At 39.1% G+C, this 15,962-nt stretch overlaps 1 protein-coding gene across 1 annotated transcript in view; it reads right to left on the bottom strand.

Moving 5' to 3' along the window:
* The window catches only part of RNF168 (ring finger protein 168), a 150,842-nt gene extending 135,139 nt beyond the window's left edge, over nt 1-15,703 (bottom strand). Inside the window, exons 1-2 of the mRNA XM_053711441.1 lie at nt 15,604-15,703; nt 12,323-12,669 (exon numbers count right to left, since the gene is read on the bottom strand). Of these exons, the coding sequence (XP_053567416.1) occupies nt 12,323-12,632 (310 nt within the window). The 5' untranslated portion in view covers nt 12,633-12,669; nt 15,604-15,703. The remainder of the gene's footprint in view (nt 1-12,322; nt 12,670-15,603) is intronic.
* Between the last annotated feature and the right edge of the window lie 259 nt (nt 15,704-15,962).

Raw genomic sequence — 15,962 nt, forward strand, 5'->3', positions numbered from 1 at the left:
GGCACGAACTACATCCAGATTGTGTAGAAGACGTTCCTTCTTTGAAGAAGGATTTGGACACAAGGATGGAACAACAATCTCTTGATTGATATTCCTGTTAGTGACTACCTTAGGTAAGAACCCAGGTTTAGTACGCAGAACTACCTTGTCTGAGTGAAAAATCAGATAAGGAGAATCACAATGTAAGGCTGATAACTCAGAGACTCTTCGAGCCGAGGAAATAGCCATTAAAAATAGAACTTTCCAAGATAACAATTTTATATCAATGGAATGAAGGGGTTCAAACGGAACACCTTGTAAAACGTTAAGAACTAAGTTTAAACTCCATGGCGGAGCAACAGCTTTAAACACAGGCTTGATCCTAGCTAAAGCCTGACAAAAGGCCTGGACGTCTGGATTTTCTGACAGACGCCTGTGTAACAAGATGGACAGAGCTGAAATCTGTCCCTTTAATGAACTAGCTGATAAACCCTTTTCTAAACCTTCTTGTAGAAAAGACAATATCCTAGCGATCCTAACCTTACTCCAGGAGTAACCTTTGGATTCGCACCAGTATAGGTATTTACGCCATATTTTATGGTAAATCCTTCTGGTAACAGGCTTCCTAGCCTGTATCAGGGTATCAATAACCGACTCAGAAAAACCACGTTTTGATAAAATCAAGCGTTCAATTTCCAAGCAGTCAGCTTCAGAGAAGTTAGATTTTGATGTTTGAATGGACCCTGTATCAGAAGGTCCTGTCTTAGAGGTAGAGACCAAGGCGGACAGGATGACATGTCCACTAGATCTGCATACCAAGTCCTGCGTGGCCATGCAGGCGCTATTAGAATCACTGATGCTCTCTCCTGTTTGATTTTGGCAATCAATCGAGGAAGCAGCGGGAAGGGTGGAAACACATAAGCCATCCCGAAGTTCCAAGGTGCTGTCAAAGCATCTATCAGAACCGCTCCCGGATCCCTGGATCTGGACCCGTAGTGAGGAAGTTTGGCGTTCTGGCGAGACGCCATGAGATCTATCTCTGGTTTGCCCCAACGTCGAAGTATTTGGGCAAAGACCTCCGGATGAAGTTCCCACTCCCCCGGATGAAAAGTCTGGCGACTCAAGAAATCCGCCTCCCAGTTCTCCACTCCCGGGATGTGGATTGCTGACAGGTGGCAAGAGTGAGACTCTGCCCAGCGAATTATCTTTGATACTTCCATCATTGCTAGGGAGCTTCTTGTCCCTCCCTGATGGTTGATGTAAGCTACAGTCGTGATGTTGTCCGACTGAAACCTGATGAATCCCCGAGTTGTTAATTGGGGCCAAGCCAGAAGGGCATTGAGAACTGCTCTCAATTCCAGAATGTTTATTGGAAGGAGACTCTCCTCCTGATTCCATAGTCCTTGAGCCTTCAGAGAATTCCAGACAGCGCCCCAACCTAGTAGGCTGGCGTCTGTTGTTACAATTGTCCAGTCTGGCCTGCTGAATGGCATCCCCTTGGACAGGTGTGGCCGATAAAGCCACCATAGAAGAGAATTTCTGGTCTCTTGATTCAGATTCAGAGTAGGGGACAAATCTGAGTAATCCCCATTCCACTGACTTAGCATGCACAATTGCAGCGGTCTGAGGTGTAGGCGTGCAAAAGGTACTATGTCCATTGCCGCTACCATTAAGCCGATCACCTCCATGCATTGAGCTACTGACGGGTGTTGAATGGAATGAAGGACACGGCATGCATTTTGAAGCTTTGTTAACCTGTCTTCTGTCAGGTAAATCTTCATTTCTACAGAATCTATAAGAGTCCCCAAGAATGGAACTCTTGTGAGAGGAAAAAGAGAACTCTTCTTTTCGTTCACTTTCCATCCATGCGACCTTAGAAATGCCAGAACTAACTCTGTATGAGACTTGGCAGTCTGAAAGCTTGAAGCTTGTATTAGAATGTCGTCTAGGTACGGAGCTACCGAAATCCCTCGCGGTCTTAGTACCGCCAGAAGGGCACCCAGAACCTTTGTGAAGATTCTTGGAGCCGTAGCCAATCCGAATGGAAGAGCTACAAACTGGTAGTGCCTGTCTAAGAAGGCAAACCTTAGATACCGGTGATGATCTTTGTGGATCGGTATGTGAAGGTAAGCATCTTTTAAATCCACTGTGGTCATGTACTGACCCTTTTGGATCATGGGTAAGATTGTCCGAATAGTTTCCATTTTGAAGGATGGAACTCTTAGGAATTTGTTTAGAATCTTTAAATCTAAGATTGGCCTGAAAGTTCCCTCTTTTTTGGGAACCACAAACAGGTTTGAGTAGAACCCTTGTCCTTGTTCCGACCGCGGAACCGGATGGATCACTCCCATTAATAACAGGTCTTGTACACAGCGTAGAAACGCCTCTTTCTTTATCTGGTTTGTTGACAACCTTGACAGATGAAATCTCCCTCTTGGGGGAGATAATTTGAAGTCTAGAAGGTATCCCTGAGATATGATCTCTAGTGCCCAGGGATCCTGAACATCTCTTGCCCAGGCCTGGGCGAAGAGAGAAAGTCTGCCCCCCACTAGATCCGGTCCCGGATCGGGGGCTCTCGATTCATGCTGTCTTTGGGGCAGCAGCAGGTTTCCTGGCCTGCTTGCTCTTGTTCCAGGACTGGTTAGGCTTCCAGCCTTGCCTGTAACGAGCAACAGTTCCCTCCTGTTTTGGTGCAGTGGAGGTTGATGCTGCTCCTGTTTTGAAATTCCGAAAGGGACGAAAATTAGACTGTCTAGCCTTAGCTTTGGCTTTGTCTTGAGGTAGGGCGTGGCCCTTACCTCCTGTAATGTCAGCGATAATTTCTTTCAAACCGGGCCCAAATAAAGACTGCCCCTTGAAAGGTATATTAAGTAATTTGGACTTAGAAGTAACATCGGCTGACCAGGATTTTAGCCACAGCGCCCTACGTGCCTGTATGGCGAATCCTGAGTTCTTAGCCGTAAGTTTGGTTAAATGTACTACGGCCTCCGAAATGAAAGAATTAGCTAGTTTAAGGACTCTAAGCCTGTCCGTAATGTCGTCTAGCGTAGATGAACTAAGGTTCTCTTCCAGAGACTCAATCCAAAATGCTGCCGCAGCCGTAATCGGCGCGATACATGCAAGGGGTTGCAATATAAAACCTTGTTGAACAAACATTTTCTTAAGGTAACCCTCTAATTTTTTATCCATTGGATCTGAAAAAGCACAGCTATCCTCCACCGGGATAGTGGTACGCTTAGCTAAAGTAGAAACTGCTCCCTCCACCTTAGGGACCGTTTGCCATAAGTCCCGAGTGGTGGCGTCTATTGGAAACATCTTTCTAAATATTGGAGGGGGTGAGAACGGCACACCGGGTCTATCCCACTCCTTAGTAACAATTTCAGTTAGTCTCTTAGGTATAGGAAAAACGTCAGTACTCGCCGGTACCGCAAAGTATTTATCCAACCTACACAGTTTCTCTGGTATTGCAACGGTGTTACAATCATTAAGAGCTGCTAAGACCTCCCCTAGTAATACACGGAGGTTTTCCAATTTAAATTTAAAATTTGAAATATCTGAATCCAATCTGTTTGGATCAGAACCGTCACCCACAGAATGAAGCTCTCCGTCCTCATGCTCTGCGAGCTGTGACGCAGTATCAGACATGGCCCTAGTATTGTCAGCGCACTCTGTTCTCACCCCAGAGTGATCACGCTTGCCTCTTAGTTCTGGTAATTTAGACAAAACTTCAGTCATAACAGTAGCCATATCTTGTAATGTTATCTGTAATGGCCGCCCAGATGTACTAGGCGCCATAATATCACGCACCTCCCGGGCGGGAGATGCAGGTACTGCCGCGTGAGGCGAGTTAGTCGGCATAACTCTCCCCTCGCTGTTTGGTGAAATTTGTTCACATTGTACAGATTGACTTTTATTTAAAGTAGCATCAATACAGTTAGTACATAAATTTCTATTGGGCTCCACCTTGGCATTGGAACAAATGACACAGATATCTTCCTCTGAGTCAGACATGTTTAACACACTAGCAAAAAAACTTACAACTTGGTTATAATCTTTTTTAGCAAAAACGTACTGTGCCTCAAAGAGGTACTAAACGATTAAATGACAGTTGAAATAATGAACTGAAAAACAGTTATAGCATCAAACTTTAAAACAACACAACTTTTAGCAAAGGTTTGTTCCCATTAGTAAAATAACAATAATTAAATTTGACATAAAAAATACAAAGCAACGTTTTTATTCACAGTCACTATAAGAATTCTCACAGCTCTGCTGAGAGAATTTACCTCCCTTCAAAGAAGTTTGAAGACCCCTGAGATCTGTCAGAGATGAACCGGATCATGCAGGAAATATAAAAGTAACTGACTGGAATTTTTTGATGCGTAGCAAAGAGCGCCAAAAACGGCCCCTCCCTCTCCCACACAGCAGTGAAGAGAAACGAAACTGTCACAAATAAAAGCAAAAAAGGCTGCCAAGTGGAAAATAATGCCCATTAATATTTATTCACACAGTACCTCAGCAATGTAAACGATTCTACATTCCAGCAAAAACGTTTAACATGATAAATAGTTATTAAAAGGATTAGTGACCTTTAACAGAGTAGTTCCGGTGAAATACCATCCCCAGAATACTGAAGTGTATACATACATGTCATTTTAACGGTATGGCAGGATTTTCTCATCAATTCCATTCAGAAAATAAAAACTGCTACATACCTCAATGCAGATTCATCTGCCCGCTGTCCCCTGATCTGAAGCCTTTACCTCCCTCAGATGGCCGAGAACAGCAATATGATCTTAACAACTCCGGTTAAAATCATAGTAAAAAACTCTGGCAGATTCTTCCTCAAACTCTGCCAGAGAAGTAATAACACGCTCCGGTGCTATTGTAAAATAACAAACTTTGATTGAAGTCATAAAAACTAAGTATAATCACCATAGTCCTCTCACACATCCTATCTAGTCGTTGGGTGCAAGAGAATGACTGGGACTGACGTAGAGGGGAGGAGCTATATGCAGCTCTGCTGGGTGAATCCTCTTGCATTTCCTGTTGGGGAGGAGTTATATCCCAGAAGTAATGATGACCCGTGGACTGATCACACATAACAGAAGAAACAAGCAATATGTATGTATCATAAAATAATAATCATACAAAAATACCGATCACACTATATGAATATATCGATAAGAATGTCTTCAAAAATGACAATTGAAAATATTAAGTATCCTGAAAACTACATATCCCATAAATCTTTGCTGTATTGGACCTATCAGGATACGTTTTTGCCCAATCACGTGTACTGATGTGTAACCAACCAATACACAAAAGCAGTATACTCACCATACTCAAACAAACGTGAAACTAACGTCACGTAACGCGGGCCCATATGACCAATTATACGCTGAGGGCGTGCCGCCGCCCGAAGCGTACAAAACAACCGAAAACGGCCCAGCTTTCCATCTAACCCTCTGAAGAAGAAGGATTCAAACCTTTGAAACGCGTTAGGGAATTGACTTGTCTGTATACACATTTTAATTTATGTTCCATTTTGTTGTCTTTTGATAAGATTGTGCTCCTCCTTGCAGCTAGTCTCACTAGCGGTGCTTTATGTGCCATTTATGCTGCACTGCTTTGCTTACTTTGAAATACACCACAGCTGTATGCAAATTCTTTGCGAGGTCTGTAATTGTGACTGGGGATTTTGTATCCCATTCTAACCTGTGGAAAGGATTCCTCTAAATTATATGTGCCATATACATACCTCATACTGTTTGAGGATGTCAAATGTGAGTGCGATATAAACTGTATTTTTATGCTTTTTTAAGAAAATAAACGGTATTACACTATATATTTCCTTAGTGTCTCCCTGGGTATCCTCACGCCGGAGAAAGTTAATACCAGAGCAGAAAGAGCACTCCAAGAGGCCAACCACGAATCCATAGGAAGTATAAGGGATCTATTCATCATCAGAGGCATATCCCTGCATACTCCAAGAGGTCAACGAACACCACAAGCAGGATACAAGGAGGAAACCCAATCATCTATATATACCCCCAGTGCGGCATACTTACCTCATTCGATTGAGGTAATATCTGGTAAGGGTATTATATACCAACTATATCTATACAACCACTACATCTGGAGATTCACTACGATTTATATTACTTCTAGGACTCATATGAACATCGTTTCAGAGTTCATATATTTTATATGCTATTTTTAGCTGGACTTTTTATTGTTATTTTATTTTAATATATATATATATATTTTTCTTTTATTTTTTCTTTTATTTTCTATGTTCTTATTTGCTTTTTCCCATCCTTTATTCCTCACATACCACATCAGTATATTGGACATATAGGCGCTGTATCCACCTTTGAATATATATTCTCTTTTACTGTCTAGGGCTTCACAACCCTCCCAGTATATGTCCTATACAGCTGCCACTATTTCCTATACACCTTCTGACCAGCGCCCACAACAGAGTATCACTTGTGTCAACTCAGTACACTGAGGAGACACATTTTACTTATTTCTACATATATATATATATATATATATATATATATATATATTATACACACACACATACATACACTAGTGTTAAAAAGTTTGGGGTCTGACATTTACTCGTAAGTGGAGACGATGAACTCTAATAAGAATTAGAACAATATTTACCTTGTTAAGCACATTTCTGATATTATAATTTTTTTGTTACTGCGACAATGTTTTCAAAAAATTCAATAAAAAATATTTAACAAAAAAAAATAAGTTTGGGGTCACTAAGAAATTTCCTTGTTTTTGAAAGAAAAAGCGATTTTTTTGGTCCATTATAATAACATCAAATTGATCAGAAATACAGTGTAGACATTGTTAATGTTGTAAATAACTATTGTAGATAGTGGTAGTGGAATATCTATATAGGCGTATAAGGGGGCCATTATCAGCAACCATCAGTCCTGTGTTCCAATGGCACGTTTGCTTTGGTAATTCACGTTTATCATTTCAAAAGGTTAACTAATTATTACAAAACACTTTTGCAATTACGTTAGCACAGCTGAAAACTAGTCTAATGAAGGCAAGTTTTATTGCTTCTTTAAATCAGCAAAAGTTGAGTATCTAGAGCATTAGAAATTGTCGGTTCAATAACAGGCTCAACATGGCCAGAAACAAACTTTCTTCTGAAACTCGTCAGTCTATTCTTGTTCTGAGAAATTAAGGCTGTGCCATGCAAGGAATTGACAAGAAACTAAAGATCTTGTACAATGCTGTGTACTGCTCCCTTTACAGAACAGCGCAAACTGGCTCTAACCAGAATAGAAAGAGGAGAAGGAGGCCCTGATGCAGAACTGAGCAAGAGAACACACACACACCCACCCACCCACCCAGTGTGTCTAGATTGAGAAACAGACGCTTCAAAAGGTCCTCAAACTGTCAGCTTCATTAAATAGTACCCGAAAAACACCAGTCTCAACACCAATAGTGGAGAGCGACTCCGGGATGTTGGTCGTCTAGGCAGAGTTGCAAAGAAAAAGTCATATCTCAGAGTGGCCATTAAAAAGATTAAGATGGGCAAAAGAACACAGACACTGGAAAAGAGGAAGATTGGAATAAAGTGTTATGGAAAGGCAAATCTAAGTTTGAGGTGTTCGGATCACAAAGAGGAACATTTGTGAAATGCAGACCCAATTAAAAGATGCTGGAGGAGTGCTTGACGCCTCTGTCAAGCATGGTGGAGGCAATATGATGGTCTAGAGGTGCTTTGGTGGTGGTAAATTGGGAGATTTATATAGGGCAAAAGGGACCTTGAAGAAGGAAGGCTATCACTCCATTTTGCAATGCCATACATACCATGTGGATGGTGCTAAATTGGAGCCAATTCCTCCTACAACAGGAGAATGACCCAGAGCACAGCTCCAAACTTACAAGAACTATTCAGGGCAGACGCAGTCAGCTGATATTCTGTCTAATTGGACACAATCAAAATTCAACTTTCATTATTCAGATAGAGCATGCCATTTTAAACAACTTTCCAATTTACTTCCATTAACAAAATTTGCACAGTCTTTTTATATTTAAACTTTTTTCAGTCACCAGCTCCTACTGAGCATGTGCAAGAATAAGTGTGTATGCATTTGTGAATGGCTGATGGCTGTCACATGGTACGTGTATGCATTTGTGAATGGCTGATGGCTGTCACATGGTACAGGGGGAGTGGAAAAAGACATAACTTTTAAAATTGTCAGAACAAAATCTAATACTCATTTGAAGTTCAGACTAAGTGCTATTGCATTGTCTTGTTATCTTGCATTTGTTGATTATGCAAATCGACTGTGTTGACTGGTCCTTTAATGGAGTGGCTAGCAGAGTCACCAGATCTCAACCATATTGAGCTGATGTGGGAGCAGCTTGACCATAAGGTACGTAATAAGTGCCCATCAACCCAATCCAACTTGTGGGAGGTGCTTCGGGAAGCAAGGAGAGAAATCTCTTCAGTTTACCTCAACGAATTAACTAGGGATGCACCGAAATGAAAATTCTGGACCGAAACCGATACCGAAAATTCAGAATGCCCCTGGAAGAAAACCGTAACAAAACCAATTTTTTTTCTTTTTTTAACTACAGTGTGTGTGTGCAGCTGAGAGAGCTTGTAGACGGGAAAGCTCCAACAAATGGGCGTGGTCACTTGTACCGTAGGGCGTGATCTGCAGTGAAACTGGTGGAGCTCTACAAGGGAGAGCGTGGTTATAGCCAGACAACAATACGAGGTGGACATAAGTTTTGTTTTTGGGTGTAGTTATCCGTGCGATGGGCGTGGCTGCACCCGATCGTCTCTCATCGTATCTCTGCCTAGTTCCTGGTTCGGGTCTCCTACTGACCCGTCAGATTATATGTCCGGAGCCCCAAATGGAGTCTGCATGTCACCTATCACCAGGACGACCGGACTTAGCTACGACCTTACGTGCAAGGTGGTTATAGAAAGTTACTGTGCTTTTTTGTATACACTGTCTGGTGGGTGCTAATTTGTACCAACTGTGTGCGAGCTTGGGGCTTATGCATATATAGTGTGCACGTATATTTGCCTCAGGCGAACAGAATGTCTTTGCACAAGAGGCTGATGTATGAGCACTGTATATAAGGCTTGTACATATTCACTGTGTGTGCTTAGGGCTGTGTCTGATAATATCAAGTGTTTATAAACATGTTACTTATCCTCCTTTGAATACTGTATTCAGAACTTTTTTTTTTTTTTTTTTTTAAGAAGGAAACCAAAGGGCACTGCTGGTTTCAAATATCATCATGTCATGGTACTTATGTGTGTGCTCTGTGTACCATGCCAGTGCTGCTCACCTTATGCTAAGGATAGACACATAACTCAATAGAACAGGGGAGGGCTGTACATTTTTAGCCATTTTGGTCCTCTTTGGGCCGAAATTGGAATTGCACATTTTCAGCGGGCCAAATTTTGGTGCATGGCTAGTATTATTATTTATTTAGTTCTGTGTAACAGAATCAGATTTAACAGTTTTTTTGTGTGTTTTTTTATACCAATTATCAAAATAAAAGTATAGTCCTAGAAAACTATTATTATATGCAAAACAGTAACTCAAGTAATGAACTCAAACAGCAGCTCTAGGCTGGCATCAAATTTGAAATATGCTACACAATAATTTTACCGAAAATAAAAGGCAAAAAAAACCCAAAAACCGAAATAACCAAAAATGCCATTTTCGGCTGAAACTTTCTGCGGCCGAAATTTCAGTGCATCCCTAGAATTAACAACTAGAATGTCAAAGGTCTGCAAGGCTGTAATTGCAGCACATAGAAGATTTTTTGATGAAAGCAAAGTTTGAAGGACACCAGTATTATTTCACTTACAATTATTTCTAACCTTGTCAATGACTATATTTTCTTTTCAAACTCATTTGCATATCTGTAAAATGGGACAGTTTGGAGAGGGGATGGAACCAAGCGTAAACAATATCTTATGTCATTTAGACAATATTTATAAGTACTAATACATCTTAGAATGTAAGCTAAATGTATTTTTATATAATTTTTATTTACTCTTTTTTTGCTTAATCTATAAAGTGCCAATAGAAGCAAGTGTCTATAAATTTCTATGCCCAACTAAGAACAATCAGGTTAACCAAGTGTATCAGGAACCTGTGGCACAATGTTCCCTACAATCAATTCCAAGAGCTAGAGCACAGGTTTTCAAACCTGTCCTCAGGCCTCCCTAACAGGTCAGATGTTCCAGAACACCTTGGGTGAGGGAAGGTAAAATAACCATGTTTACTAATCAACTGATTATTTCACCTGTGCCCTAGTTAAGATTTCTAGTTCATAATCTGGCCTGTAACGAAGGCCTGAGGACAGTTTTGAAAACCAGGGAGCTATAACTAGCCATCAAACTCAATTTCAATCTTTCCCCATAATCACTACATAACTGAAGCATTTTTTTAAATGTATTATCTGTAACAGTGGATATTAACTAGCATGTTATATATTGATTATATAAACACATGTTCTTTACATATTACAGAATATGCCTGGTTGATTTTAAAATGGAAATATCTAACAGTGGACTTTGCATAAATCCTTTACATTATCTGGGATATCAAATATATTTTATAACATTCAACCATGTGAAATAAATGTCTTAATTGTATTTTCATGATTCAGATAGAATATGCAATTTTAAAATAAGTTTCCAATTTAGTTCCATTCTCTAATTTGCTTTGTACTTTTGGTATCCTTTGTTAACCAGCATACCAAGGTAGGCTCAGGAGCAGCAACGCATGTTTAACTAGCTCCCAGTAGTGCGTTGCTGCTCCTTCAACAAAGAATACCAAAAGAATGAAACAAATTTAAAAAGTAGGAAAGTTGTTTAAATTGCATGATCTATCTGAATCATAAAAGAAAATATTGGGGTTTCATGTCCCTTTAAGGCTATTTTTATCAGGAGGCTAAACTAAGTCCTTAATAGATAGTTTGAATGAAACCTAAATCAACTAAATAACTAATACACAATGACCTATTAAAGGGAGACTGAGTTCATTCATTAATTTTAGTATTAAGAGACATTAAACACTAAATACATTTTATAAGCATAGTGTATTGAGGTTATTCCCCGCCTCTCTCTAGTCACGGGTGCTGCCATGTTGAACTCTATCTTTCACTACATTCCAGTGCTGCTGTGGTTGCACATGTGCAGCAACTCTCATTTAGATACCTTTGTGTAACCTAGGTTCCAAAATGGCTGCACCCATAATTGGAGGTGCATGGAATGTATTTAGTGTTTGGTATCCATTTAAAGTGGCATTAAACTCAGAATTGCATTACCCATAAAATATTTATATAAGCATATTTAAAAAAAAATAATAATTGCAATGCACTTTCATAATTTGTTTCAGCTGCTTTTGCTGGAGTGCCCACATCCCCCAGTGAGGCTCAAGTGCATTTTGTAAAATACACTTCTACTTGGTGCACAGTGATTGGTTGAAATGTGCAGGAGCTTGTTTAGATCTGTCCCTAACTGATCACAACAAAGTAAAATGAACAGCATTCAAGAGGCTTTTTGATGGGTGTGACCCAAGCCTACAAAACAATGCATATTTTTCTAACAAAATCAGTTTGCATGCAGATTTTTTGCAATAGTGATTCATTTCTGATGCATACAACATTTATTTTAATGTCCCTTTAAATGGATATGAAACCCACATTTTTATTTCATGATTCAGATAGAGCATTTGATTTTTAAACAACTTTTTAATGTAACTTATTTTTTTCTTGCTTATTTTGGTATCTTTTGTTGAAAAGCAGGGACGTATACCTATGTATCTCTTCATCAAAATATCATGGGAACAAAGCAAATTTGATAAAAGAATTAAATTGGAAACTTTTTTTGTTGTTTTAAATGTATGCTCTTTCTGTTTCACAAAATAAAGTCTTTGTGTTTGAGATCCCTTTAATTTAGGCCAATAAAATTACTCTGTGATGCTAATCATTTCTGAAATAACCATTCAAACCTATAAATCAATAAATTTTAAAGTTTGCAGATATTGGTGTGCTGTTTCTGACTGCTGAAGCAGCCCTACAAGGCTACTGCAGCACTAGTGAACACTATGTAGTACAAATCTTTGCAAACCATGCTTTTTATCAACTAGAAGAGTTTATGTATAATTGGAATTGCTTGATCACGCATCATACAGCAAGATGGGAGCATAAAGACAGGATTCAGAAATCTCAGCATCAGGGACAATTTTGGAGATACCAATTGCTCCCTGGATCCCAGGATTTACAAGTTTTGCTATAAAAGTATGATCAAAATAATTTTTACCATCATCTAAGTCCTCAGTGTCCTGTCCATTAACCCGGCGTTGGCATTCCTTTGGGTACTGTCTCTGAATTCTCTCCCAAAGAGCCATATTCACCAAGGTATTGGCACGAGCATGCTTTCGAGCCCATGATGAAACACGTTTTCTACATAAGGGGCAGGATAAGCTAGATTTTTCCACAGTCATCTGAAAACAAGGGCTGCACAAAGTGTGATTGCAAAGCATTGTAACCGGCTCCAGCAGAATCTCCTGGCAAATTGGGCAAAGGCATTCTGACCAAGACAAAGGTGCAGACTTCTCCACTTTAGTCATTCTATAGAGCTAGTGAAGTCCGGGCCTCTGATGAGATCTACAAAGAAGAACAGAGGTTGGAGTCAATCGAAGTTTAAAAACAGAAACCCTACGTGTAACTAAATATGGTGTAATTATAAGGAAACCCAATAAAAATACATATAAAATGTATTAAAGGGCCATAATATTAAAAAAATGACATGCTCTTATTCATTAGATCATGTCATTTTAAAACTATCAACCCTACACTACTGTATGTTTAAAGTGAATGTCAATTTTGATGCTAAAGTGCCCGGTTTTTAAAAATTTGATTAAAAACAGGGGCACTTTAATTCATCAATTTACATTTCACTCCTGTTGTGAAAAAACAAAACAAAAAAAAACACCTTACCTTTTAATCTTCACAGCAGCTCCAGCTTCCTAAAAATGAGGAATCCAGCTTCCTCCAATCACGGTGTTGAATCAGACACTGATTCCCCCAGGGGGGAAGCCGTGATTGGAGGATGACCCATCCATCATTTCTGACATCAGAAATGGCTTTCGACGACCGGAGGAAGCTGGAGCTGCTGTCACGATTAAAAGGTACGTTTTCAAAACAAGTGAAATGTAAATTTTGATGAATTAAAGTGCCCCTGTTTTTAATCAAATTTTAAAAACTGGGCACTTTAGCATCAAAATTTACATTCACTTTAACCCCCAGAAAGTGTTTAAAACCAACAGTAGAAGCAACGCTTGGGAATGCTGGTCCTGAGCAGAAACAGCTATAACATTCTCATACAGCACAAAACACTAATAAACTAGCAATAATTAATACAGATAAAGTAAACATAAAATGTGTTTTTTTTAAAGCTCTAAAGTCACCAAGGACATATGTGAATAAGAATTTACATGGTAGTGAAGAGAGGCCAGAAAAGAAGGTAAGAAAGCTGCTAAACTGCAACAATTTTTTTAACAGGGGGCATCCATGACATTTACTGTCCCTTTAATTTAGTACATTTACTTAAAGTGAATGTAAATTTTGATGCTAAAGTGCCCGGTTTTTAAAAATTCGATTAAAAACAGGGGCACTTTAATTCATCAATTTACATTTCACTCCTGTTGTGAAAAAACAAAACAAAAAAAAAACCTTACCTTTTAATCTTCACAGCAGCTCCAGCTTCCTAAAATGAGGAATCCAGCTTCCTCCAATCACGGTGTTGAATCAGACACTGATTCCCCCAGGGGGAAGCGTGATTGGAGGATGACCCATCCCATCATTTCTGACATCAAAAATGGCTTTCGACGACCGGAGGAAGCTGGAGCTGCTGTCACGATTAAAAGGTACGTTTTCAAAACAAGTGAAATGTAAATTTTGATGAATTAAAGTGCCCCTGTTTTTAATCAAATTTTTAAAAACTGGGCACTTGAGCAATTTAGAAAGCTGCTAAACTGCAACATTTTTTTTAACAGGGGGCATCCATGACATTTACTGTCCCTTTAATTTAGTACATTTACTTAAAGTGAATGTAAATTTTGATGCTAAAGTGCCCGGTTTTTAAAAATTTGATTAAAAACAGGGGCACTTTAATTCATCAAAATTTACATTTCACTCCTGTTGGGGGGGGGGGGGGGGAATTACCTTTTAAACTTGGACAGCAGATCCAGCTTCCTCAACCAGTCACAAAGCCTCTTCCTGGGTCTAAAATGAGGAATCCGACTTCCTCCAATCACAGCGTTGAATCAGACACTGATTCCCCCGGGGGGAAGCCCTGATTAGAGGATGACCTATCCATCATTTCTGACATCAGAAATGGCTTGCGACGACCGGAGGAAGCTGGAGCTGCTGTCAAGTTTAAAAGGTAAGTTTTTTTTTCACAACAGGAGTGAAATGTCAATTTTGATGAATTATAAGTGCCCCTGTTTTAAATCGAATTTTTAAAAAAACGAGCACTTTAGCATCAAAATTTACATTCACTTTAAAAAAATCATTGAAATATATTTTTCTCTCAATAATTCAAGATGCTCTTTTCTGTCATGTGAGCAGTGATGCACAAGATACTTCATGTCAGCAATGTCAATAATAATCTTGGTGATGATCATGTCATGTTTGAGTTTATCAAGGGGTTACAAAAAAAACCAAAAAAAACACACTTTTGTATGGAACAACACTTTACCCAAATAAAAGCAAGGCAATGTGCTGCATACTTACAAATGTGTAAAATCTAAAAGTGTCATATTTTAATTTGCAGGCAAATAAGTAATACATCAGTTGAAAACTAAATGCCCTGCATAGTTTCGTGGGAATAACATGAAGCTCACTACTTTAAGACAGTTTTATTAAATTGAAACCAATAAGAATAACTGGTTGTACGTGTTTACTTTATGCTCACATAAATATCCTGAACATGCATGTGAGATTTGTTTTTAAAGAGCATTACACAATGTATATACCTTTTCAAATACTAGACAAATAATACTTATAATATATATACACACAGATAAATACGTATAACTTTCTTCGTTTACTTTATTTTCGCACTTCCACACAAAAGGGGTTGATGTGTACAAAATGATGTTGGTTTTATTTATTTAATAATAATAATAAAAAAGTACAAAGATACACATAACACTTGTATTTTCATAAACCTACCTTCTAGCAAATCGCTATGTAAAATTTGCCACAGTGCGGTTCGGTATTCACCAGACATGTCAAAACATGACTAATTTTAGAACTGCAATATGTCAGCATGAATTTGTATACAACACTGTATAATAAATCTAAAGAAAAAATATTTCATGTTAGCACTTTCTCGTCAGCTAATTTCACTAAGGTGAATTACCCTGCTGTAATACTATCAAGCATGATTCCTCTAATAACATTTATGAGTGCAACTTTCCAATCTTAATGTGTGCTGCTATATAGAATCAATAAAACCATCAGTTTTTTGACAATACAGTAACCGAATACCAGAAACACCACAGCGTTAAAGTAAAAGCACATTCTAATAAATACCAGAAACCGCGCTCCTCATATACTGTGCACCTAGGGTCCCAAGCACCGGAAGTTCCCGCATCAGTAACCGGAAGTCACGGATTGATTCCTCTGCAGATTCCTGACACTGTAAGGCGCCAAAACAGCCCGCCAGGAACGTCAACTATTACGGACCAATCAGAGCATTCATCACAGTCATCCTCCAGTCGCTTATTGGCAGACGTTGTTTTTGCCGCGAAATTGCAGTAGAGTTAAAAAATAATATAAACGTTTCTGTGTTGCTTCGCTTGCCAATGCTTCATGCTTTGGTAGTAGGTACATGTTTGTTATGACAAAGAGGGACATTAATAATTACGGACGTGGCAGTCCTTGTTTGTGAA

The sequence above is a fragment of the Bombina bombina genome, chromosome 4 (assembly GCF_027579735.1).
Source record: "Bombina bombina isolate aBomBom1 chromosome 4, aBomBom1.pri, whole genome shotgun sequence".
Taxonomy (NCBI): domain Eukaryota; kingdom Metazoa; phylum Chordata; class Amphibia; order Anura; family Bombinatoridae; genus Bombina; species Bombina bombina.